Here is a 27,800-nt window from a genome sequence, read left to right as displayed (position 1 = left end):
TCAGGTTCCTGAATGCTCTCTACAGGTTGGCCTCTGATGGCCTCTGAGCTCAGCACTTTTCAAGTATCCCGCATCCTGCCCCTGCAGCCCCGTGTCTCGTATACTGTTGCGTCTCCCACTTCTCAGATGAGCAAACCAAAGCCCAGAGAGGCCCAACAGTTCCTCAGGTCCTAAAGCTTCTCCCTGACATCCAGTCTTTAGCAGGTCAGTTCAGCTCACTTCAGTTGCTCAGTTGTGTCCAATTCTTTGCAATCCCCTGAATTGTAGCATGCCAGGCTTCCCTGTCCATCACCAACTACTGGAGTTTACTCAGACTCATGTCCATTGAGTCAGTGATGCCATCCAACCATCTCATCCTCTGTCATCCCCTTCTCCCACCTTCAGTCTTTCCCTGCATCAGGGTCTTTTCCAATGAGTCAGTTCTTCTCATCAGGTTGCCAAAGTATTGGAGCTTCAGCTTCAGCATCGGTCCTTCCAATGAATATTCAGGATAGATTTCCTTTAGGATGGACTGGTTGGATCTCCTTGCAGTCCAAGAGACTCTCAAGAGTCTTCTCCAACACCATGGTTAAAAAGCATCAATTGTTTGGCGTTCAGCTTTCTTTATAGTCCAACTCTCACATCCATACATGACTACTGGAAAAACCATAGCCTTTACTAGCCGGACCTTTGTTGGCAAAGTGATGTCTTTGTTTTTAAATATGCTGTCTAGGTTTGTCATCAGAGAAGGCAGTGGCACCCCACTCCAGTACTTTTGCCTGGAAAATTCCATGGACGGAAGAGCCTGGTAGGCTGCAGTCCATGGGGTCGCTAAGATTCGGACACGACTGAGCGACTTCACTTTCACTTTTCACTTTCATGCATTGGAGTAGGAAATGGCAACCCACTCCAGTGTTCTTGCCTGGAGAATCCCAGGGATGGGGGAGCCTGGTGGGCTGCTGTCTATGGGTTCTCACAGAGTTGGACACGACTGAAGCGACTTAGCAGCAGCAGCAGGTTTGTCATAGGTTTTCTATGAGCATAGGTTTTCAAGGAGCAAGCGTCTTTTAATTTCATGGCTGCATTCACCATGTGCAGTGATTTTAGAGCCCAAGAAAATAAATTCTGTCACTGTTTCCATTGTTTCCCCATCTATTTGCCATGAAATGATGGGACCAGATGTCATGATCTTTATATTTTTGAATCAACATTGGAACCAGTCAAACTGGTTGGAACCAGTCTGTTGTTCCATGTCCAGTTCTAACTGTTGCTTCTTGACCTGTGTACAGATTTCTCAGGAGGCGGGTAAGGTGGTCAGGTATTCCCATCTCTTCAAGAATTTTCCACAGTTTTTTATGATCCACACAGTCAAAGGCTTTGGCATAGTCAATAAAGCAGAAATAGATGTTTTTCTGGAAGTCTCTTGCTTTTTGATGATCCTGTTGGTAATTTGATCTCTGTTTCCTTTGCCTCTTCTTCAGATCAGATCAGATCAGTCACTCAGTCGTGTCCGACTCTTTGCGACCCCATGAATCGCAGCATGCCAGGCCTCCCTGTCCATCACCAACTCCCGGAGTTCACTGAGACTCACGTCCATCGAGTCAGTGATGCCATCCAGCCATCTCATCCTCTGTCATCCCCTTCTCCTCTTGCCCCCAATCCCTCGCAGCATCAGAGTCTTTTCCAATGAGTCAGCTCTTTGCACGAGGTGGCCAAAGTACTGGAGTTTCAGCTTTAGCATCATTCCTTCCAAAGAAATCCCAGGGCTGATCTTCAGAATGGACTGGTTGGATCTCCTTGCAGTCCAAGGGACTCTCAAGAAGTTCTCAATTCACGTACTATTGAAACCTCACTTGGAGAATTTTGAGCATTTTTGATAGCATGTGAGATGAGTGCAATTGTGCAGTAGTTTGAACAGTCTTTGGCATTACTTTTCTTTGGGATTGGAACGAAAACTGACCTTTTCCAGTCTTGTGGCCACTGCAGCGCTTTAAAAGCATCATCTTTTAGGATTTGAAATAGCTCAGCTGGAATTCCATCACCTCCACTAGCTTTGTTCATAGTGATGCTTTCTAAGGCCCACTTGACTTCACATTCCAGGATGTCTGGCTCTAGGTGAGTGATCACACCATTGTGATTATCTGGGTCATGAAGGTCTTTTCTGTACCGTTCTGTGTATTCTTGCCACCTTTTCTTAATATCTTCTGCTTCTGTTAGGTCTATACTGTTTATGTCCTTTATTGTACCCCACCTTTGCATGAAATGTTTCCCTGGTATTTCTAATTTTCTTGAAGAGATATCTAGTCTTTCCCATTCTATTGTTTTCCTCTATTTCTTGGCATTTGATCACTGAGGAAGCCTTTCTTCTCTCTCCTTGCTATTCTTTGGAACTCTGCATTCAAATGGGTATATCTTTCCTTTTCTCCTTTGCCTTTCATTTCTCTTTTCTCAGCTATTTGTAAAGCCTCCTCAGACAACCATTTTGTCTTTTTGCATTTCTTTTTCTTGGGGATGGTTTTGATCACTGCCTCCTGTACAGTGTTCTTCAGGCACTCTGTCTATCAGATCTTATTCCTTGAATCTATTTCTCACTTCCACTGTATAATCATAAGATTATATTTGATTTAGTTCATACCTGAATGGTCTAGTGGTTTTCCCTACTTTCTTCTATTTCAGTCTGAATTTGGCAATAAGAAGTTCATGATCTGAGCCATAGTCAGCTCCTGGTCTTGTTTTTGCTGACTGTATAGAGCTTCTCCATCTTTGACTGCAAAGAATATAATCAATCTGATTTTGATATTGACCATCTGGTGATGTCCATGTGTAGAATCTTCTCTTGTGTTGTTGGAAGAGGGTGTTTGCTATGACCAATAAGTTCTCTTGGCAAAACTCTATTAGCCTTTGCCCTGTTTCACTTGTACTCCAAGGTCAAACTTGTCTGTTACTTCAGGTATCTCTTGGACTTCCTACATTTCCATTCCAGTCTCCTGTGATGAAAACAACATCATGTACATCTTTTAGCTTCATAGTCTGACTAACAGCCTGGATGGTAGTTGGGGTTTGGTCTCTGCAAACATCCTGTGCTAATACCTTAGGATTCCACATGCATGATCATACCCATGTCTTCTTTCCAACAGAAAGCCTCCCACAACCTAGAGTGGGGTGGGAAGAACATGTGGGGAGCAGGATTGACCAGGGGAAGGATTAGGAGCAAAACCAGTGGGCTCAGCAGTGTGGTGGGGGTGAGGTCCAGCTCGGTTCACAGTGATCACGGGCCAGCTCTTCCTGAATCCTGCAGCAGGGTCTGGTTCCCAGGGTTCTTGGGGATGGAGCAGAATGAGAGCAGCAGGGGCATCAGTAGGAATGTAGCAACACTTTTTCTGTTTGACACTAATGAACTGGCGTCTTTGATTGCCCTCTTTGTTTTATTTTGTCTTCTCTTCAGTTCCCTTCTCCTTAATTTTTAAATGTCCCCCATTATTGATTACCATCATCCCTACATCTCTGCCTCTGTCATTCTTAAGCTCTGCATGCAGCAATGTCTTTCTTGCCTTAATTTATGGCAGGGCCCTAAAGTCAGATGCCTGCAGCGGCAGGTGTCATAAATGGATAAAGAGGCTAGTAAGCTCTGTGTTAGCCTGGAAAGCATGTGTTCTTTCTAGAAAGGGGAAACTATCTCTAGGATCAATGATCCACATCTGCAATTTCATGTAAAATTCCCAATTTTAAATGTTTGCCAATAATTTTTAAAAGTCGGCAGGCCAAAGACATGGAAACAACCTAAACGTCCATTGATAGATGAATGAATATGAAGTTGTGGTACGTGTGTGTGTGTGTGTGTGTGTGTACATACATATATATGTATGTATATATACATATATATATACACACATACGTATATATGTAGTGCTCTGCTTAATCGCTCAGTTGTGTCCAACTCTTTGTGACCCCATGGACTGTAGCCCTCCAGGGTCCTGTCCATGGGGGTTCTGCAGGAAAGAATACTGGAGTGGGTAGCCTTTCCCTTTTCCCAGGGATCGAACCCAGGTCTTCTACATTGCAGGTGGACTCTTTACCATCTGAGTCATCAGGGAAGCCACTGAAGTGGGTAGCCTATCCCTTCTCAGGGGAACTTCCCGACCCATGAATCAAAACCCATGAATTCTTTACCAGCTGAGCTACCCCGGAAGCCCATATATATCTACATAGATATATAGCTATAATAGAATATGGCACAGCCATAAAAAGCAATGAGATAATGCCATGTCCAGCAACATGGATGGACCTAGAGATTATCATACTAAATGAAGTAAGTCAGAGAAAGACAGACACCATATGATATCACTTATATGTGGAATCTAAAATATAACACAAATGAACTTACTCTATGAAAGAGACTCACAGACACAGAGAGCAGACATGTGGTTGCCAAGGACTGGGAGTTTGGCATTAGCAGATTCAGACTATCACATGTAGAATGGATAAGCAACAAGGTCCTACAGTATAGCACAGGGAACTGTATTCAATATGCTTTGATAAAGCGTAATGGAAAAGGAAATGAAGAAGAATGTCTATTTATGGATATGTGAGTCACTGTGCTATACAGCAGAAATTAATGTCACATTGTAAATCAGCTATATTTCAATAACATAAATTTAAAAAGTGGGCAGGGGAACACAGTGCCTCTATGGCAGGGGTCCCCAGTCCATGTCCCGCTAGGAACCGAGCCGCACAGCAGGGTAAGTGGCGGCGAGTGCGCGAGGCCATCTGTATCTGCAGCCGCTCCACAGCGCTTACATTTCCCCGGAGCGCCACCTCCTGCCAGATCAGTGGCGGCATAACAGACGTGATGTGCTTGAATCATCCCGAAACCACCCCCTCCCCCTGGGCTGTGGAGAAATTGTCTTCCACAGAACCGGTCCCTGGTGCCAAAAAGGTTGGGGACCGCTGCTCTACGGGAGAGCCCTGTCAGCGTTGCCAGTCTGGGGTGATACGGTCGGAGGAAGGCAGGGGGCTGGAGCAGTAAAGCTCCATCCTGGCTTCCACAGGGACCACAGGTGCTCCTGCATCAGACCCTTTCTCCTGCTTGACTTTGTGCTGTAGACCATATTTTTACACACATATTTATATTGTCCCATTGGAAGACTTATGTCACAGCCTAGTACATGAAGATAAAATGATGGTATTTAAAAGTGGGCTCTCTTAATCACCCTTACTCTCCTGGTTGGATGTCAGGCTCTTCCAAAGCAGAAGCATATGGGTGCTTAAGAGACATTTTTAATTGATTGATATAAATAAGCATCCATTCAAAATATAAAATTAAGTATTCTCTAGGTACAGAGCTGTTTTCAGTAGTTTTTGTCTTCTTAATGTGTTTCTGTGTCGTGGAACTATTTTCAGAGTTATGTTTTACTTTTCTTTGAGGCAGATTTTTAAAAATTCCCTTCCTTAGTTTGCAAAGCCGCTCAAATGCAAACTCGTTTGTAGATGCTCAAATGAAAACTCGTACTTTTTTTCTTTTTCATATTTTTTCCCATTATGGTTTATTACAGGACATGGAGTATAGTTCCCTGTACCATGAAGTAGGACCTTGTTATTTATCCAACCTGTGTATAATTGTTTGCATCTGCTAACCCCAGAGTCTCAATTTCTCTCTCTCCCAGCCCCTCCCACTAGGCAATCACAAACCTGTTCTCTCTGTCTGTGAGTCTGTTTCTGCTTTGTAGATAAGTCCATCTGTGTCACATTGTTTTAAAAATGCTCATTTATTTGGCTGTTCCAGGGCTTCACTGCGGCACGCAGGGTCTAGTCCTCTGACTAGAGATCGAATCTGGGCTGGGCCGCCTGCCTTGAGAGTGAGGCATCTTAGCCCCTGGATCGCACTGGGGAGGCCCTGTGTCATATTTTAGATTCTGCAAACTAGTTCTCAGTGTCTCTGTTTCTGTAATTAATTTTAATATGATTTCATTAAGGTTGACATGCAAAAAATTTTGTGGTATTTTTGAAAGGTTTTTGCAATTTTCAAACAATTTGAAATTTTACAAATTTCAAACAGTTTCAAACTGTTTTGATACTTCCCATGGTATTTCTTTTATTTATCTGTATGGGAAGAGGATTTATGGAGGTGGGAGAACACCCCGGGCTGGAGAGTCTTGGGGTTGGAAGAACATGGAGTTGGTGTGAGGTTGTCCTCAGTGAAGGCTTGGTCTCTTGGGTAAGGGGAGCTCCCTGACACTCAAAGCTGTCCTTACCTGAGCAGTCGTATTTTTTGGAATGTTTTTTCGTCATTGTGGACTGACACTTGTCTCCTGGTCATTTCCGTGCTTTGGACTGAAGTAAATATAGAGCAAGTCTAATCCTTTTGGGCTCTCCAAATCCATGGTAAGAGAGTTGAGGGCTGTGAACGTGTTCTGTGTTCCTCTGAGGCCTGGGACCACATTCTAGGGCACTTTGGTGTCCAAAAGACCCAGGTGGAATTCCAGCTCCACCTTGGACTGAGAGAACGCCTATGGACAAGTGACTTAACCTCCCTAATCGTACTTCCTTACTGGGTTACTGTGAGGATTAAATTGGACAGTGAGTAAAAATGCTCAGTCCAGCCCCTGACCTCAGTCACTGAATAAGGGATGCAGAGAGTGAGAACTTGCTGGTTAAATTGAAAGGAAGGAAGTCTTGCAGAATGCCTGAGAGCTGAGCCAAGACAAACTAGACCTGAGGCTAGGCTCTTTAGGAAATGAGTCTGGCGCTTACCTTGTAGAGCATCCCTCAGAGCTACAGAAGGCATTGGGGAGCACTTCTCCTGCCTGTATACCATCAGTGAGGCTGGTTGCCCTGGAAACCTAACACCAAGGACCACTGTGACCAGAGCACAGTCTTACATGCTGGAGAGAATTTGTGTCCTGAATTTTTCAGAGGCTGGTGAACTGGGCTTCTCCACTTAGAAGGAAACCTTGGAGTTCCTTCGCTTTCTGCCCGAAATCTCCTCCCTGAATTGGATCTAAGAACCTTCCAGCTCTACCTCCCTCTAATGCCCCTCCACCCCACCCCCTCTCCTCTAGGTTCACCAGGCTCTCCTCCTGGTTTACAGTTCCTGCAAAGCTCTCCTGAAAGGAGAGCGTGAAAGGCAACCTCAGTTCAGTTCAGTTCAGTTCAGTCGCTCAGTCGTGTCCGACTCTTTGCGACCCCATGAATCGCAGCATGCCAGGCCTCCCTGTCCATCACCAACTCCCGGAGCCCTACCAAACCAGAAGTCTCCCCGCTTACTGTTTAAAGGTAGCTTCCAGTTAAGAGGCTGATTGGGAGTCATTTATTCAATGAGCAAGTACCGGCATTGTTCAACTAGTTTGGGAAACATTTTAAACTAAGACAAGCACACAGCCCCCAGAGTTTTCCCTAAGTCATTTTGTCTTCAGCGGGTTAAACACATTTTCCAACATTTTCTGTTTTCTTCCACACCTATTTCTTTGTGGTAGAGATGGTTTTCCTTGAGATTTCTAAAATCAGATAATGTGCCCTTGCTTTTGGACTTATTTCCAAATAGAAAACTGGTATGGAAGAATAGTCTTGGGCCAGATCAAGTATTTTTATACACTGTGTAAGAAGTTAGTATTTAGTATTTGTACTTACCTAATCAACAGAGTTTTAAATAAAACTGTATCTTCACTTATTCTAAATTTTGTTTTTTTGGTGGGAGTTTATATAAAATGTTTAAAAATTATGTGATACTGCACTAATGTTGTGCTGGCTGGATTGTGTATTAAGTGAATAATACCGAGGCGCCTTTTAAATATCTTTCCACCTGTTGGAAAGATGTAACTGTGATTGGGACAGAGGCAGAGAGATCTGGGGTCCCTTTGAGGTCGGCATCTGTTTCAGTTCTTCTCCAGGTGTCTATGAGATGCTCTGGGGGACCTGGGTTTGATCCCTGGGTTGGGAAACTCCCCTGGAGGAGGGCATGGCAAGCCACTCCAGTATCCTTGCCTGGAGAATCCCATGGACAGAGAAGCCTGACAGATGCAGTCCATGGGTTGCAGAGTGGGACACGACTGGGCGACTTTCACATGAGCAATTACTTAGGTTCTGTCACCGAGGACATAAACCCAGGGGATCTGATCTTGTGAGAACAGGCCTAGACTAAGCAACACACACACACACACACAAACCATAAAAGGCCTTGCTCTGTGTTTACCCAGCCCTTCATTTTGAAAATATTCAAATTTACAGCAAAGTTGGGAGAGCAGTACGGTGAAGACTCACTGTTGAGCTGTTGCCACGTTTACCAGTTCCTGCTTATACGGAAACAACTGAGAGCGCGTGCGGACAGCGTGAATTTAGATAAGGATGCTTTTCTGCGCAACCAGCATACCACTTGCACACCTCAGAAAATGAACAGCAGTCTCCCAGCATCAGCTAATAAACAGTTGGTGATCCAGGTGCACATTCTCCCTGTTGTCCCTAACATGTCTTTTTAGCTTAAAGAGAAATTCAGACTCCCACCAAGGCTCATAACTGTGTTGTTAGGCTTCCATTGTCTTTTTAAATTTAGCAGAGTCCCCACTTTGGGTTGGAGAAGGCGATGTTACCCCACTCCAGTACTCTTGCCTGGAAAATCCCATGGACGCAGGAGCCTGGTAGGCTGCAGTCCATGGTGTCTCGAAGAGTCAGACACGCCTGAGCGACTTCCTTTTCACTTTTCACTTTCGTGCATTGGAGAAGGAAATGGCAACCCACTCCGGTGTTCTTGCCTGGAGAATCCCAGGGACGGGGGAGCCTGGTGGGCTGCTGTCTATGGGGTCGCATAGAGTCTGACACGACTGAAGTGACTTAGCAGCAGCAGCAGCCACTTTGGGTAGTGTGTGTGTTCTGTGACATTGACCTTTTTCCTCTTTGAAAGAGGCCAGGATAAAATTATCTTCGAATATCCCTCAATCTGAATTTGTCTAATTGAGTCCTCACAGGCTTTTTATTTTCTTGTTAAATTTTTGGAACTGTGCTTACAGCAGCCTGCTGACGTCTCAGGTGTGTGCATTTGTGAGAGGCCACGTGCCCGCCTCTGGGCCTCAGGCCATCTGGCTGCATCTCGGGGTCTTATCTCCGCACTGATTTCTTGCTGCCTTCAGAGAATGCCGGGCCGAGGCAGTTTCCTGGCACCTTCCTCCAGATCCGGGTGCCGAGGCTGGGCGGCTTCCAGGGTAGGCAGCTCCATTGTGCTAGTCCAGATCCCCCACCGGGGTTTCAATTAGAGCGATTATTGTTTAGTTCCCCTGCTAAAAATGCCGCATTATGTCACTATCCTGGCTTTAGGAGATCTGGGTTGTTTTTGCACCGTGGGAGTGAATTGGCGATGAGGAAGGTCCCTTTGCTCACTTTCGGTGATCTAATCCAGCTGCTCAGACCGCCTTCCCAAGGAGGCTTCACTGACACAGGGCGGGTCTCTGTCGCTCACAGCCTAGCGGTTTGTTCTTGATCGCAGAGATCTGCTGTCAGACTGGAGGACTCTCACAGTCCTTTAGTTAAGGAAAAAAGGCTAAATATTAAACCATGATGACCTGGGCCAGCTTTGTCTTTACTCTCCTAATTACCTTTCTTCACTTTTGAATACTGCACATTCTTTCCCCCTCCCCACTTTTTTTGTTTTCAACACTCAGAACAAATGGGGTTGACAGTTGATGATGTAACTTGGGGGCTTAGCCTGGAGCCAGTGAATCCCATAAAATCACACTTGAAGTTTGTGTGTGTTTGCTTATGGGCTCTGGTCTGACTTTTAGAGGTGTCCATGAGCCCCAGACAGTTAAAATCACTGGGTTAAATGGTTGTTTCTTTCTACAGCCTTTGATATTTTCTCTGACCCTTGATGTAGTATCTTCTCCCTCTAGTAATCTTTTTGTATACTATTTGTTTTACGTTAAAAAATTATAAGGAATAAAATTAAATTCATTCATAGCATTAGTCATCACCCAGAGATAACTGCTGTTTACACTCTGGTAGATAGTTACCTATCTGCCTATTTGTCTATAAATCATCTATCTTTCTATTCATTTCCACATATACACACACACATATACACACACACACAGACACACACACACACAGACTTCTTTTTTTAATAGGAATCATTCTGTATGCACCCTTCCCACTTTGCTAAATGTAGATCAATAACATTTTTAATTGCTGCAAAGTAGTCCATTGTATGGATATACTGTCACTTACTTAATGAATTCCCTATAGACAGATATTTATATTTTAACAGGAATCAAACCTTAGGCAACAGGAGCAGAGCAGGAGGAACTTGGGTCTTTTGCTGGTCCCAAGAGTTCTCTTCCTTTGTCTGAACTTTAAGCCCCACATCGAAGGCGAGGCCTGGACTTTGGGTCAGAGAACACGTTTGCTTTTTCCAAAAGAAAGGACTGTACCCCCAGCTCTTTCCTTTAACCCCCATGGCAGAGATGTGAAGTGGCAAGTCATTTCAAATCAATAAAGAATAGTTTTGTAGGGTCAGTCGACTTCAAAGCAGCTTCATTTTAATCCATTCTCAGGAATATATATATATATATATATATATATATATATATTCATGTATGTATAACTGGATCACTTTGCTGTACATCTGAAACTAACACAACATTGTAAATCAATTATACTTCAATTTGTTGTTCAGTCGCTAAGTCTTGTCCGACTCTTGGCAATGCCATGGACTGTAGTAGGCCATGCTTTTTGGTCCTTCACCATTTCCCAGAGTTTGCTCAAATCCATGTCCATTGAGTCGTTGATGCTGTCTGACCATCTCATCCTCTGCTGCCCCCTTCTCTTTTTGCTTTCCGTCTTTCCCAGCATCAGGGTCTTTTCCAATGAGTCTGCTCTTTGAATCAGGTGGCCAAAGTATTGGAGCTTAAGCTTCATCATCAGTCCTTCCAATGAATATTCATGGTTGATTTCCTTTAGGATTGACAGGTTTGATCTCCTTGAAGTCCAAGGGACTCTCAAGATTCTTCTCCAATACCACAGTTCAAAAGCATCAATTATTCGGTGCTCAGCCTTCTTTATGGTCCAACTCTCACATCTATACAGGGCTGCTGGAAAAACCGTAGCCTTGATTGTACAGACCTTTGTTGGCTAAGTGATGTCTTTGCTTTTTAATATGCTTTTTAGGTTTGTCATAGGTTTCCATCCAAGGGGCAAGTGTCTTTTAATTTCATGGCTGCAGTCACCATCTGCAGTGATTTTGGAGCCCAAGAGAATCTGTCACTACTTCTACTTTTTCTGCTTCTATTTGTCACGAAGTGATGGGACTAGATGCCATGATCTTAGTTTTAAGCCAGCTTTTTCACTCTCTTCTTTTACCTCATCAAATATTAAAAAAAATAAAAAAGAAACAGAAAAACAATTATCAATGGTTCATCCAGTTTGCCTGATATTAGGAAAGGACAGGTGAGTGGTGGAATTTTCAGCCTCCCACCTGGAACACTTGATTTAGAAAGTCTGCTTGATTCACTGGCATGGATGCCACTGACATTAGAAAGAATGCAAATTTACTAAGATTCGAAATATATTTTCCCCAGACTTGAAGACAGAAACCATAGACAACCTTCATTCATTAAAATAAAAGCATTCATTTAATCACACACTTGTAACCTAAAAGACTAAATTCAATAGCCCTTAAAAGGTGGCCAATTTAGTCTCTATCTTGTTGGCAGCTAAAGAGCCAACAGCAAACACCACCAATTAAAATAGAAAATTCAAATTCAATAAAGCAGCCAGATAAGGCTAAAAAGACATAGAAAAAAATTTCTGTACTGCCGAGTGCATATGTCTAAAATTTAAAAAGTGAATTAAAAGGTAATTCTCAGAATATGAAACATGTAAATGATAAAAAAAAAAATCTGTTCTCAGTTTCCAAGGTTCACATGGGCCTAATTTTGTACAGTTTACCTTATATTTAAAGAGTGTTCATGAAGATTGTTGTGGGGAAAAACCAAATGCTTTGATGGTTAGCACTCGAGTCCTGCAGCCTGGGAGAGACTTGGCTGTGTACAAGCCAGCGTGCTTTCCCTCTGTCTGCATGTGTATTTCCCCGTGCTGTGTTGTTGAAAGAGGTGCTGCTGATTGCCTTGTCTTCCTTTCTCTCTTACCCGTTCACCAAGGACACGTCCAGATTAGAGGCTGCACCAGTCAAACACCCTTGGGTCCAGGGTCGTAAATGTTCCCATCTGGCTGGGTGATGAGTGGTGTTTATGTCATGCCATAAATCATGTTTTGCTCTTCCATTAGCTGAGACTCTAATCATTAGAAAAATTTACTTCATCTACAAAAATCAATAATCAGAGTTTTTGGATGGGGGCAGTCCTTTAACCATTTATTCCCCAAGTCTGTCTCTAAACAATCAAATGACTACTCTCACTGAAAGAGTGCATGAAACAACAAGAAATACAAGCTCACAGATAAAAGTTGACCTTTCTTAAGGACAGGTTGGAAGTCCTTTTAAGGAAGACAGAAGGCAACCAAGGAAACCCGTTACCCTTTTGAAAGTCTTTAAGAATATCATCCTTTTTTGTGGATCTACCCAGCATCACAGCCTTATAGAGCTCAGGATGAATTTTCAGAAAAACATGGAAAATAAAGTAGGTTGATAGTAGCATCCTGTGACTGACTTAATGCCTCCTCACAACTCTGTGGATTCCAATGAATACAGAAAATCAGTGGAATTTATTTATTTGCCTAGTACACGATTTCCACTAAGAAAACACACAAAATCTAAATAAATTGATAATTAGCCAAAGCTATGCATTTCATGTAAAATGGAAAACTGCTTTTGAGGGGAAAGAGTAAAGCCAAAGATAAAGCTTAGACACTTTGCAGGAAATAGTATGTTTGCTTTTAAATTGATGGTGTTGGTCACTACATGTGCATCAGGACTTCATGTCGGTCATGCCTGACTAGACGGAGGCCGGATCCTGATTCACTTCTGGTTTATCCCTCGTGCTTTGGGAGGTTGTTACACAGCCTTTTTTTTTTTTTTTTTCTCCCATGGATGCTTTATCTTGTTTATAACCCTGTTCACAGCACAGTTAGCAGCCTCCTTTCAGTGGTAAATGAGTGGCTCACTAGATTATCACAAATTTAACCCAACCAAAGAGGAAGGGCTAATGACTGGTGCCTTTTCCCTGCTGGGCAGACAGCCGGACACGCCCTGCGCCCGGCTCCGCTCCTGCAGGGAGGACCGAGCTCAGGCCGCGCACGCGGGTCCGAGCCGCGTCTCCGGTTTCCCCGTCTGATGACGGGGCAGGCCGGGCCGGGGAGCTCTTTCCCCTCCCCACCGCATCCCTCCGTCTCCATCGCTGGCAGCTGTTCCTCTGCTCGAAGTTTATATGATCTCTAGAGCTCCAAACCGAGTTCAGATGTTTGTTTACTGGCGCTGCCTTTGGCTTCGGCAAACAGCCTTTTGTACCCTCCAGGTCTGCAGAAAAGGCTCTTCTCAGAATCAGCCCCTCCTCCCTCCTTCCTCCAGAAGAGTCTGGGAACTAGCTTCAAACTCAGGAAAAAAAATGAACTGAAAAGAACGAGGGGCTCAAACCTGGTCGGAGGGGAGACTCGGAGGGGAAGCGGAAAGGAGTCAGGACTCAGCATCCTGCGTTTGTGCTTTGTGTTTGCAACTTGGAGCGAGTTGCATTAATGAATTAAGCAGCAGCTCGTAATGGAAAATCTCGGTCCCGGCCTGGTGGGGGAGCCAGATACTATAGATTTGTAACAGGAAGGCTGTGGATTCTGGCTTCATTGTTGGGCCAGTCATCTGTGAGCTGGTGGCCGGACCACAGGCCACACACTTGGGTGCCCATCTTCCTGGAACCGGAGCTGCCCAGGCCTTGTGGCTGGGCTTGGAGCCGGGGCCCGGAGAAGATGGTGAGCGCTGGGGTCGGCCCTGGGGCGCGTTCCCCCCGCCGCGCAGAGGAGGGTGCGGGACAGCGGACTCCCTTTGGGGGCAGGGAGGGGGCTGCTGAAATGGATGAGCTGACGCGAGTGCCATGCCATTGATGCTTTTCTCTGTGTCATCCCCTGTAGAGCTCCGGGAACGCGTCCTATCGCTGCTCCATGTCTTCCTCTGCGGATTTTTCCGACGAAGATGATTTCAGCCAGAAATCTGGCTCTGCATCTCCAGCTCCTGGAGACACCTTACCCTGGAATTTGCCTAAACATGAGCGATCGAAAAGAAAGATCCACGGGGGCTCGGTGCTGGACCCCGCGGAGAGGGCAGTGCTTAGGATCGCAGGTAAGAGCGAGCGGAGGGGGGGCCCGGCTGGGGGGTACGGAGAGGTGGAAATTCACCCACCGGCTCCCCGGGGGCCCTGTCTGGCCGGCAGCTGAGGCTTAAGGTGGGGGCGGAGGATGACCATGTTTACTTTCTGTCCCGATTTTATCGAAGGAGCAATTGGCCCTGTCTGCTAGTGACTAAGCTGTTTGGCCCTGTCTTCTGGTTGGAGGACCCTATATCTTTGAAACCAAGAAGATATTTACAGGCATCTGCATTGAAGTTTCCTATATATGTGCAGTCGCCACCGTGACAATCTGAAAGTATTAATTCAGTGTTTCACAGTGTGTTTGCTGGAAGCTTCGTTTCCCTGTTGCCTGGGAGCTCCGAGCCACCAGATTTATCAGGGGGCTAGATTCCTGGGTTCTGGTACCCAAGATTGCATAGGGCTCTCTACAGGTTTTTTTTTTTTTTTTTTTTTAAGCATAGCATCTCTATTAGCATCATGTGTTCATAGCAGCTCCTGGCTTTGGTGCTTTTGAGGGTTTAGTCATCATGCATCCCTGATTAATTAATACATGGGAGGGGCCCATGTTTCTCTTCTGTTACCTGGTGTTCTCTTGCACTGCCTGTAGGTCCCAGAAGGGATGGCTTGTTTTACTCAGCTGCAAGCTGAGCCTGCTGTGGAAATCTATCCCCCTGCCTGCAGTGCCCGTGTGGTTTGTGTATATATGACCTATGCTTTTTGAGGTGGTTGTTACCTAATTTTTTTCTCAGAAATGGCAATGGGGTAGGTTGGGGTGTGTCCCAGGGGCCTCTCTTGCAAAGGCCAAAGGCGAGGTGTTTACCAGAGTTGATTTTTACTGTGGATTGGGCCTCGTCCCCCTCCCTCTCTCCTTCCCAGGCCCCTGCCCACTCAGTTTCTCCTGCTTCCCACCATCAAGCAGAGCTGGGACTTGTCTACCTTCTAGGGGGCTGCAGGGGACTAGCTCAGATCCTGGCTACCGTGGTGGCCGAGAGTCCCCCGAGGGTCCCCCCAGTGGGATTTTCTGATTACGGGAAAAATAAACAGCGCCCAGCCAGCCATTCTCTCATCTGGGTTTCTGGGGCAACAACCTCGAGCTTCTCCTGGCTTCTTTTGTGAGATGCTGGCTGGTCTCACCCAGGCCTTTGACGCGGAGGGTGGAGGCGGGCAGGGCAGGGAGGATGGAAACAGTTTGGGAGCCAAGGGAGAGCGAGCAGGATGGCTGGGGGGTCACGGAGCGCTGGATGGGCACCGGAGGGTCTGGTCACTGAGGCCGGACTCCCTGCGCAGTCATGACACCCCCAGGGGGCGGAGGAGACAGTGCCGGAACCAGGGTACCAGATACTCATCTCGGGGGAAAGGGAAGATAGTGACAGGTGGTGCTCTGTGGCAAGCCTGGGTCTCCAAAGCAGGACGCCTGGACGGTGTTCCTAGGCTGAGAGTTTTGATGGTCGTGGCAGAGATGGGCATTTTGCTTTTGGTAGTGAAGGAGGGGCTAGGGGAGAAGGACAGGCACCTGTTTGTCGGGGGATGAGATCACATAAACTACTAGACAGGCAGCCAGCAGCGGCTGGCGGTAGTAGCCGGTGGTGTGTACGGCCGGTGGGGAATGGAGGACCTGGGGGTTCTGATGGGGTGCAGTGGAAAAGTGGGTGCTGGGGTCAGGGGAGTCTCGGCTCTGTGAGGGCAAGGCCACACCTTACTGTAAAGGGTTTGCTATGAAGTTAGTGGTAGTTGCTGCACTGGAGACCTCCGAGTTACGGACTTTTAAGATTACATTAGTTCTTCAAAAATAGAACAAAAGAAAATAAAACAACAGACCGAATAAGTGGCTCTAGTATGGACATGTACTAATGACCGTGTTTAAAATAAATACTGGTAAATTGTCTATTGCACACAAATCACATCCATCCTCACACACAGAGCATAGGCTGAGGGGTCTGTCTATAAACACCTGTTTCATCATCATGTGGCTAAACTATGAAGTTCAGATATATTATGTGTTAAATTTGCCACACAGCATCCAGGTAAGGGGACAGGTTATCTGAGGGGATGTGGTACAGTGGAGAGCTGGAAAACATATCATTCAGGTTTCAGCTTCTCATTTTATTAGGCATTTTCGCACTTGGCCTGAAAACCTAACCTGTCTGTGAAGTTCATCCCTAATAAGAGACAGGGCAAGGGTCAGAAAGGGTATGGGGATGTCCACTGTTTATTATTTAGTAATAAAGGAATTGAAAGTTGGACACAGTTATTTGTGTTTAATGTTGTAAAAATAGAATGGAATGAGGAAATGTCTCGAGTGGAGAAGACCATATGGTTTGGGGGATCCCGTTAGTCACTCACGTTCAATACATGTTTATTACGCTTCTGGGACAACATGAAGGTGCATACTCGGTTCTGCCTTGAAAGCAGTTCTAACCTCACATGGCGCGAGTGAGAGAGTCACAGCAGGGCGAGAGCCCAGCTGTGATGGCTCTGAGGGCCTGGATGAGGAGAACCCAGAGGGAGAGTCTGATTACCCCGGACCGAGAGCAGGCCGGCAGCTTCCTGCTGGGGGGCTCGCTGCGGGAGGGGCGATTTCATGAGCCTGATGGACTGGTGCGAACTGGAGGTCCCTTCCGCGTGATGGAGCTGCAGACACACAGCAGGGAGGTGGGTTCAGGTGGAAACTGCAAGTCATCTGTGCAGCTGAAGCTTGGGATTTGTAGGGAAGAGTGGGAACCGTTAGGATGCTTTGGAGCAATTCTGCGGAGACTGGACTATTTAGCTGTCAGTGGTGCAGAATCACTTGAAGATGTAAAAAGCAGTGCAGTGAGATAATCAGATGTACATTTCCTGGCGACGATGTCACGTGTCTGATACTTTACAATTTTAAAAGTGATTCTGCACTTATCGCAGTGTCTTCATGTTAAAATCTGAGCCTATCATGCCATATGTGCTCTCCTGATCTCAGGGTCAAGGTGAAAATGACATGGTAACATGGAAGGAAAGGGGCTTTGTTTTCTTTAACATCGTAACAGGCAGATCTGCTATTTTTGCCTGCATGATATCGTAAGCTGGGTTTTTCAGTCTTGAAGTGCTTGTGAAGGTACATGGTTGGTTAGTGATGATGCTATTTTAAATTATGGATCTTTGAAGTGAAGAATTGAAAGATCTTGGCAGAGTTAGACTTTGGATTTTAATTCCTCCTCTATCCCAAACCGGTTGTGTTTTTTTGGACAATTTACTGAACGTTTACTTCTTACCTTCATTTTGTCTATCCAAGGATCATGGTGGCTATGGTGATTAAAGTAGTAAATGCAAAACATTTTGCAAATTCCCTGACACATGGTAAATGCTCTGTGAGTGAGGGTTGACTGATGGCCCTATGCACCTGATGAAAAGTGAAAGTGAAAGTCGCTCAGTCATGTCCGACTCTTTGTATATACAGTCCATGGAATTCTCCAGGCCAGAATACTGGAGTGGATAGCCTTTCCTTTCTCCAGGGGATCTTCCCAACCCAGGGATTGAACCCAGGTCTCTCACATGGCAGGCGGATATTTTAGCAACTGAGCCACAAGGGAAGCCCATATGTTATCTCATTCAGGCTTCTTGACAATTTTGTGAAGTAGGCACTGTTATTTTCAGGGCTTCCCAGGTGGCACAGTGGTAAAGAATCCACCTGCCAATGCAGGAGACCCAAGAGACACGGGCTCGATCCCTGGGTCGGGAAGATCCCCTGGAGTAGGAAATGGCAGTCCACTCCAGTATTCTTGCCTGAAAAATTCCATGGACAGAGGAGCCTGGAGGGCTGCTTTGCATTGGATTGCAAAGAGTTGGACATGATCGAGTGACTGAGCACACACACTCTTATTTTCTTCATTTTTTTCAGGCCAGAAATCTGCCAAAAGAGGAGAGACTCTTCCTGAGGTTCTAGGAAGTGGTGGAGCTAGGATCTGAATTCAGGCCATCTTGACTTGGGGGACCAAGCTCTAAACTGCTGTGCTTTTGCCGCTTCCTTGTGGAATACACTAAGATTATTAGCAGATTGAGCCTCGATTATCATTCCAGGAATATACATCTACCCCAACAACCACCAATGCTGCTTGTTCCTTTTGACTAGTTCCTTAAATGAACAGTTAAAAATCACTTGAGTGTGCAGTTATTATATTCACAAAACTGGGTGCTTGTGAAAGTCACTGTCGTGTCCGACTCTTTGTGACCCCATGGACTATATATAGTCCACGGAATTCTCCAAGCCAGAATACTGGAGTGGGTAGCCTTTCCCTTCTCCAGGGGATCTTCCCAACCCAGGGATCAAACCCAGGGCTCCCGCATTGTGGGCAGATTCTTTACCACAAGGGAAGCCCAGGAATACTGGAGTGGGTACCTATTCCTTCGCCAGTGGATCTTCTGGACCCAGGAATCGAACTGGGGTCTCCTGCATTGCAGGCAGATTCTTTACCAACTGAGCTATCAGGGAAGCTACTGGGTGGCAATTTCTGATTAAGGCTCAGACTATGCCCTCAATGACCTTATTCATTGGGAGGGAGACAAGACAGTTAAAATTTTTTTTTAAATTGAAGTAAAATTGATTCACAATGTTGTGTTAATTTCTGCTATACAGCAGCAATAATTCAGTTATATATATGTATATATATTCTTTTTTTCATTTTTTTTTACTATCATGGTTATCACAGGATACCTAGTTCCCTGTGCTATACAGTAGGACCTGGTTTTTTACCTGTCATATATATAATAGTTTGCATCTGCTAATCCCAAGCTCCCACTCCATTCCTCCCCCAAGCCTGTACCCCCTGGCAACCACAACTCTGTTCTCTGTGTCCATGAGAGACAGGAGAGTTCTGAGAGATTTATTTGTACATATGTGATTTGTAAATGGAATGACTCTTAGGGATTGAATTGCTAATCCTTTCAGTTCTAGGTGTCCCATATGGTCCATGCTTGTTGCTTCATGAGCTAATGTGCACATAAATGCATGCCAAGTCGCAAGAAAATTCTAGTGATCCTAAAGGCTTAGTGGGATGTGAGATCAAACTCAGGTCAGTGGTCAGGATAGAAAAGAGAAGTGTGGTCTTGTTCTGTTTGGAGTCACATAGGCCAATTACTAATGGGAAGTAAAGCTTTCCAATTCTAACTTAAGGAAGTTTTATCCAGAGTATACAGTGTTCTCAAGACTACTCATTCCCATGTAACAATTCATGGAAATCGGTCCAGATTCACATCACTAAAAAAGAAAAAAAGACTCATCAAGGACAAAAGGTCAGTACTCATGAAAGAAGAAATAGGGAGGGGAGTTGTGGCCAGAGTCATCAATCAGAGTCAACAGTGAAGTGGCTTATCTGATAATAGTAACAGCGAACACGTACAATGTTGACATGTCACAAGTTTGTGATATGATGATATGATATGATGAACTTTATGATATGATTATCCTGATGAAGACAGGGTAAGTCACTTGGCCACATCAACCGCCGGGTGATCCGCGGCGTGAAGGAGCGGGTGGCGGAGCCTGGTGTCTCTGGCGGCGCAGCGGCGCGGCCAGGCTCTGGGGGGCGGCAGGGAGGGGCCGCCGGCCGGGCCAGGGCTGCGGGGTGCGCAGGCGCAGGCGGCCCCCGAGGCGCGGACCCCGGCTCCCCCGCCCGTGCGCCCTGCGCTGCCGCGGGGTCCGGCCCTTCCGCACGGCCGGCCGGTCCCGGAGGCTCCCCCGGTCTCTCCCGGAGCCCCGCGGGGGTTGCGAGCGCGGGAGGCGCGATGCGCGCCTTTGTTTCCCAGGCACCTGTTGTGGGTCCCAAATAGAAACCTCGCCCCTGGGATCCGGGCGGCGCCCCGCGCCCGGGGAGGGCGGGCCGGGGAGGGGCCGGGCGCTGCCCGCCGGAGGCCGCCGCCCGCCCGCCCTCTCGCCCTCTCGCCCGCCCCCTCCCCGCGCTCCCCCTCCCGGGCGCGGGCGCGCGTCTGCGGCGCGGCGGCCAGGAAATGCCGCAGATGCGCCGCGGAGCACCGCGGGCGGAGGCAGCGCGCGCGTCCTCCCGGCCCCGAGCGGGCGCGCAGAGCCGGGCCCAGGCGGTCGCCGCCTCGGCTCACGAGGGTGCAGGCGCCTGTCGCCCCGCGCCCGCCTTCGCCGGGCCCCGGGCTCCCCCGCGCCGCGTGGCGCTGCGCGCCGCCGCCGGGCTCGCCTGCACGGATCGTTGCTGAGACCCCGGGGCGTCTCCCCGGCCGACCCCCTTTGCGCCCCGGCGCTCCCCCCGGCCTGCCCTCCTCGCGCGTTTCCTTGCCCGCGGCTGCCCCTCGCTGACTGCGGTCCTCTCCGGGTTTCGAGCGGGAGAGGGGGCTCGGCCGGTCCCCGCTGAGATAAACCTGAGCATGGCGGGGTACCTCTCCCCGGCCGCCTACCTGTGCGTGGACGAGCAGGAGTACCTCCAGGCCTACGAGGATGTCCTGGAGAGGTACAAAGGTATGTCGCCCCCCCGCCTGGGCGGGGCACAGACCTGCGGGGTGACCGTCTCCTTTGCTTGACAGGAGCCACTGCTGCTTGGGCACAAGTAAACAGGTGTCTGGACCAGTCTTGGGACTGAACCTGGTCTTTGGGGGACGGGGTTCCGTATCCCACCGTAGGGAGGGTGGCCGGGTGGGCGATGGCCGGGAGACACCCTCGGATGGGCAGTACAGTGCGGGGGAGGGGTTTGGTTTCCAAGAAGCACCTTGCGTTTTTCTCCTTTGTAAAAGCTCTTAAGCACTACGCATAATCATCCTTCTTGCTGGGAGGATGGTTACCGGTTCATTCTCCGTGGGATTACTAAGGCATTGCTGACCTTGCTTGATATGGGGTATTGGTTAACCCTTAAAAAAAGGTTCTTAGCTTCTTAAATAAATGGACTGTTTCACCACTGAGAGCATCACCAAATCGTTTTTCTTAAAATGATTTTATTTGAAAAGTTTATGGTTCGTGACTATATTAAATCTATTCCTACCTATCGAAAAGGTTACTTAATAGTGTGATGGATGAAAGACTTTCGTCAGAGAGTCTGTTGTAAATTTCAAGGTAAAGGAGTATATTTTGAGATATTTTTCTGCCTGTCCTTTATGTTGGGGAAATTCTATGATAAATAGTATTGACATTTTAGCATTATGTTTATTTTGACTTTATAGTTAAATGAGAGGTTAGATTAAAGAACACTTTCTCATCTTAAAGGGTCTTTTAGTCTCTGGACATTGTCTTTCAATATGTCGAGACAGTCTCCTAACTGTGGCCCTACTTAAGCGCTCCACACCCAGGGATGGCTAAGAGCCTTAATATATTGATGGTGAATCGTGGCCTGTTTCATCAGTTGATTTTAAGTGGTCTTGCTTCTTTTGAATATTTGCTTTGGTCTTAAGAAACTCAATTTCTGTAAATTGAATGGGGATTATATGGTTAAAGATGCATGAACTGAATAATTAAATTCCAGGCCCCCTCCCCCCAAAGCTCAAAATCTACATGAACATGTTTCATCTCCTTCTAGAACATATTTTATTTTTGACATTCCTTTAATGCATGTAGAATTCTGTATACAGCACAATCAGAATTCCTTTGTGCCAAGGCTCTATTGTATGATGCTGCCACTGAGCAAGTGCTATGATATTTTAGGCTAAAGCACATTTGTAGCATCTGTATATGCGTTCACGTCCAATACACTCATGTTTACATCTATACTTCCATTTAAAAATAAAGAGTCTTAATCAGTTGTTCCAGAACCTTAAAAATGAGAGATATTGCAACACACTAATAAACCTTATGGAACAGGTACACCTGTGTTCTTTAAGGTCAGAAAGAGAGTCTGAAAGTTTGAAAGTAAATACCTTTTTTACTTTTGAAGAAAAAAAAAGATAGCTGTATGAATTTTTGTCCCATCAAGTTTTACCTCTGTGACATGTGGGTACTTGCAGATGACTTAGAAAACAGAAATAACTGAGGTGCTGATTTGACTTGCCTTGAGGAAGTGGACATTCTGTAAAAGATGGTTTTTATTTGCCTTTGGAAGTAAAAGGAAATAGAAGATCCTGGAGGTTGTTGCCGATTTCACTTTATCTCATTTTCATTATAGCCTAATAATCAGTATGGAACTTTACACATCCACTTTTTCAAACCTGTAGTCCCGAATTTGCTGAAAAAGTGGAGGTTGTTTCCTTCATCTTCTTTGTTGTGTTAAAATGCATAAGTCATCAGTTTGTCCTCGGCTTTATAGATGTTCTGTGTTTCATCTGGTCTTGGAAAGAAAAGTAAGAGTATTGGCCAGTGCGTTATGTGGAAAGCTAGAGACCTGGAAAACTCATTGTTTCCCGATGTATTTTGAAGCCGGTTATGATTTCCCATCAGTATCCAATTCGATGACTTCATTACAGTGCTTATTATCCCGATGACTTGCTGTGGGGGCTGATCTAATCAGAAAAGAATTGTAGGCTGTGAATAGGGAGTGTCAGCTCACTCAACTTTCAAAGTACAGTTGTTCCAATTTCTGAAATCGTGCATTGTTCAAAACATTTTCCATTCCCATTTGAACTTGAGAGCTTATTTCGATATTCATTTCTGACCAAGTTCCTTGATTCCAGGGTGACTTTGCGTTTGGCTGGAGTGTTATCAGGTTGCCAAGTGATCATATGCCCCAGCTGTTGAAAGTGTGGGTCAGCTGTAACAAATTCAGAATTTGTCTGTTGACAGAAACGGAGAATTACAGTAATGTATAACGTTAGCAATTATGACTATTAGGTTTAGAAGTTGAGAGTTGAGTCCTCAGATGGCTTTGGAAGAACTTCAAACCTAGCCTTCTGGATCAGAACAAGAATAGCGGCAAGTGAGTGAGCCCTAATTATTTATGGTGTAGTCTATTCTTGGGTCTTGCTTTGGTCCTTACTTTTGAGTGAAAAGAGGCAACTGTCTGTTGAATTAGAATAACACAGAAAGAGCTATTTGCTGCAGAGAAGGGTGCCGTGTTCTGATTCATATTCCAGTACCTTTATTTATAAAATGTATTTATTGCTAGGATGTTCAAGGCATCTGATTAAAAAAAAAAAAAATCTCATTAATTCAGCAGATTGCCAGAGGCAGGGTGAATAAAAGCATTTATTTACAAATAAAACATATTTCTTTATTATTGTTTATACTAGAAATAGCCCATATCAGTGACTTTCTTTAATATCTTACAGTGAATTATCCAGGGTATTTACCATGTAATATAAAACATTTTTAGTAGGTTAGCATAAAAGATGCACAGCATCCCTCTTGTCTTCCCTATCAGTATAAGGAAACCAACTTACATACTGTTATTAGAATTAATTTCTATGTATTGTTATATTACTAGTATTAATTAGCTGTCACTGTGAAATTCTGCTGTTTGAGTATGTGATGGAAGATTTTCTTTTCTCAACACATTGTTAATTTTTAAAATTGATGTTAAGTGTGAAAATGAGAGCGCTAATGTGAATCAGACACGACTCAGCAACTGAACTGAACTGAATGTGAATCCAGTGAATTTTATTCTATACATTTTAGACTTAATGGACAAGGAAGGTAAATTATTTTGGTCCAAGAAAATGAGTATTTTCCCATTGACCTGGAAATTGATCAGTTATCCCCAAATAACTATAACAAGGGTTTCTTCTTATTCTCTGTGAAAGCTGAATGGCAGATTTCTTACTTATGGATGACTAGGTATCTGTGTGTATGCTGCTGCTGCTGCTGCTAAGTTGCTTCAGTCGTGTCTGACTCTGTGCGACCCCATAGACGGCAGCCCACCAGGCCCCTCTGTCCCTGGGATTCTCCAGGCAAGAACACTGGAGTAGGTTGCCATTTCCTTCTCCAATGCATGAAAGTGAAAAGTAAAAGTGAAGTCGCTCAGTTGTGTCCAACTCTTAGGGACCCCATGGACTGCAGCCTACCAGGCTCCTCCGTCTATGGGATTTTACAGGCAAGAGTGCTGGAGTGGGTTGCCATTGCCTTCTCCAATCTGTGTGTATAGATCATGAAAAAACCCTCTTTGATTAAGAAAAAAGACAGAAGTTTCTATTTTCCATGAAAACGCTGAGGAGTTGCTTTAATCCCTTTTCACATTAAGGCCCCGTGATTCTGCTTTTGTGCATGGTGACAAAAGGAGCTGAGAACTAGTCCAGCTGTAATTTTCATTTTCAGTTCACTTTTAAGGCATACATAGATACCTGAATGGTCAAAATCCTATCTTTTACTGTGTAAATTAACTCTGGTGCTGGCTGAATTGGAAGCTGGAGTGTAAAGATTTCAGAGAACTTTGCCCCCTTCAATCCATGTGACCTCAGTGGTTTTCAGTTGGCTTCAGGATTCTGCAAAATCTTGATTTCAGATTTCATCTCCTCTTTGAGATTCATAGTCAGTTGTGTAGTGAGTGATCTTTAGTAGGGCCTCATCATGATTGGGAAGAACCCTGGAGAAGGAGATGGCAACCCACTCCAGGATTCTTGTCTGGGAAATCCCATGGACTGAAGAGTCTGGAGGGCTACAGTCCATGGGGTAACAAAGTGTCAGATAGGACTGAGTGACTGAGCATTGCACATCGAGATAGTGCTACTTGTAGCTAGGTATGATCTGGGCCTTTTCTTTTCTTTTAAAAAATGAAATAGGTTTAACTAGTAATGAGTGTTAGCTAAGATTGTGTTTGGATGTTTGTAGCAAAAAACAGTTGATGATGTTTTCTTTTTCTCAGGGACTGGGTTCTGTGGGGAACCTCTCTTTGCCACTAGGACCCAGCCTTGTTGTTGCTTCTTGGCCATCATGTGGTTGTTCTCTTGTTACAAGATGGCTGCTGCTCTTCCAGCCTTTGCATCTCAATTCCAGATGGGAAGAAAGGGAAGTATTAGAGGAAGCACCCTGACTGAAACTGCCCACCCTGACCAGGCACCCTAATAACCATTTGCATGTGTTATTTTAAAACAGGAGGTCCTGGTAAGGAAAATGGAACTAATAAGCCACCACTAAAATAGGAGTTTGGAATTAACATATACATACTACTATCTATAAAATAGGTAACCAACAAGGACCTATTGTATAGCACCAGGAACTATACTCAATATCTTGGTTACCTATTTTATAGATAGTAGTATGGAAATGTTAATCCCAAGCTCCTAATTTATCTCCCCCCTTTCCCTTTTGGTAACCCTAAGTTTGTTTTCTGTGTTTGTGAGTCTATTTATGTCTTATAAATTAAAGTTCATTTGATCTTTTTTAAGATTCCACATATAAGAGATAGCTTATGATATTTGTCTTTCTCTGTCTGACTTGTTCACTTAGTATGATAATATCTAGGTTTATCAATGTTGCCACAGATAGGATTATTTCTTTTTTATGGCTGAGTAATATTTCACTGTATGGTCTACTCCTTTAATGTAATTATATTTGTCATAGTTTTCTACTCTACTCTCTTTTCATTCAGAAGAGGAAGCAAATAGTCCTCCTGGGGTTGGGTATTGGGGAAAACTTTGTCCTTCAGGTCAGGTGGAATTTTCCGTGGACAGAGGCTGAAGGTGGCAGGGAGGAGAGCCTCAGGGGGAGGGTCTGGCGGGGCAATTCTGTTGCATTAGCAGAACCACAGAACTCATTTGGAGAGTTTGGCTGAATGGGATGGGGTGGCGGTTATGGGAAGGTGGATCTGGCTGAATATGGACCAGGTTGAAGAGAGCCTGGGATGCCATAGCCAGCACCAGATTTGGGGTTTCTTCTCTAGGCAGGGAACTCTCATGATCTTTGCCAGGGTATTAGATCAGTTTCAGGAAGATACCTCTGGTAACAGTGTGGAGACTGAATGGGACGGGAGCCTCAGGAGCCACCGAAAGATTGGGGTGGTTGAATGGAAGGCTGGTTCAATAGGAGCTTACTTCAGAAACTTATAGCATGGCTGATGGTTGGCTGTATGTGTGGGGACAGGATGGGGTGCAATGACTTTGTTGTAGAAGTTACAGTTGAAGATACTTGGGGCCTTTTTAATATGTAAAAAATCTCTTATAGTGTATGTTCATTACAAAACATAGTTTGGAGTTTTATAAATTCATTTAAAGCTGCTGTTAAATAGACCTTTAGCTTAGCTGTAGATGGATGGAATCCAGTAAATTCAGTAAATGATGCAAAGAGCTGACTCAATGGAAAAGACCCTGATGCTGGGAAAGATTGAGGGCAGGAGGAAAAGAGGGTGACAGGATGAGATGGTTGGATGGCATCACCGACTCAATGGACATGAGTTTGAGCAAACTCTGGGAGATGGTGAAGGACAGGGAAGCCTAGCCTGCTGCAGTCCATGGGGCTGCAAAGAGTCGGACACAACTGAGCTACTGAACAACAACAACAAATATTTATCAAAAAAAGAAAATGCTGTTTTGAAATAGTCTTTTTCCTCTTTTTTTTATAAAAGGGGTGTAGTTGACATAACATTAGAAAAAAAATTCTTAATATTAATCATTGTTAGGGCTTCCCGGGCGGTCCTAGTGGTAAAGAACCACTACAGGAGACATAAGAGACTTGGGTTTGATCCCTGGGTCAGGAAGATCCCCTGGAGGAGGGCATGGCAACCCACTCCAGTATTCTTGCCTGGAGAATCCCTGGAGGATCGTGGCAGGCGACGGTCCACAGGATTGCAAAGAGTTGGACACGACTGAAGTGACTTAGCACACATGCACTTATATGACAGGCACAGGGCAGTGTATTGCAAATGAGTTCTCTCTCATTTCTGAATCTCATAACTATTTCACTACTGCTCTTTCACCAATATGAACATTGAGGCTTAGAGAAGTTAATTTTCCTGAAATCAAATAGCTAAAACTGGTAGCAATGACATTTGAACATCAAGTGTATATTTGACATAAACTATGTATTTTGAGTTTTGTTATACTGACCAGGAAATGTTGCAGAAATAGTATTTTTAAGCATATTTTAAAAATTAGGATTATGATTTTATTAGTAGATCTTTCTGAAGTGTGTTAAATGGATACATGAAATAAAAAGTAATAGTTTAAAAATTCACAGAGATTTAGTTCAAATATTAAATAGACTTTGGAGCTTGAACCTGTTGTATCTTAGCTGGATTATATATTCTAATGGGTAGATATCCATGAAAACAAAATAGAATGTTAGTATGAGCATTTCCAGTGTGTATTTAGATTGAGATTTTTGAAAAGAATTATGTTTTGTAAATGTCACTGATGAATGTGGCTGCCTTGATACATGCCTGAGATGTTTCCTGGAAAGAATCGTCAAAGGGAGCTGACAAAGTCCTGATTTTTCTCTAGTGGGTGAAAATATTTCCCAGTGAATCCTGGTATTAAAGGCATTATACAAAGATACCATTGTCCCAGTGAATTAAAAACATGCCCCTCTTTTCACTGGTACAGTTCTCCATGCTGGCCGTGCCAGTGGGACAGTTTGTCTTCGTGATGCTGGCCATGAAGCAGAACTATTCGGTGGCTTATTTTACGCTCCTGAAGGGAGAAAGGCGGACCTCCTTCTCTTTCCACCTCACTAGGTTAAAAACTGAAATGAAAGTCGCTCAGTCACGT

General features: G+C 45.1%; 1 protein-coding gene across 17 annotated transcripts in view; it reads left to right on the top strand.

Moving 5' to 3' along the window:
* Nucleotides 1–27,800, top strand: part of DST (dystonin) — a 514,655-nt gene that overhangs the window by 90,653 nt on the left and 396,202 nt on the right. For 10 of the 17 annotated variants that reach the window (XM_055571805.1, XM_055571789.1, XM_055571786.1 and 7 more), the window contains exon 4: nt 14,035–14,242. In XM_055571805.1, coding sequence (XP_055427780.1) covers nt 14,035–14,242 — 208 coding nt within the window. Of the gene's footprint in view, nt 1–14,034; nt 14,243–19,937; nt 20,704–21,902; nt 23,081–27,800 lie in introns of those variants that run through there. The other 7 variants (XM_055571802.1, XM_055571800.1, XM_055571803.1 and 4 more) reach the window with 4 other exon arrangements.

This window comes from Bubalus kerabau, chromosome 3, assembly GCF_029407905.1.
Source record: "Bubalus kerabau isolate K-KA32 ecotype Philippines breed swamp buffalo chromosome 3, PCC_UOA_SB_1v2, whole genome shotgun sequence".
Lineage (NCBI taxonomy): Eukaryota > Metazoa > Chordata > Mammalia > Artiodactyla > Bovidae > Bubalus > Bubalus kerabau.
This window is presented reverse-complemented; position numbering and strand designations above follow the sequence as displayed.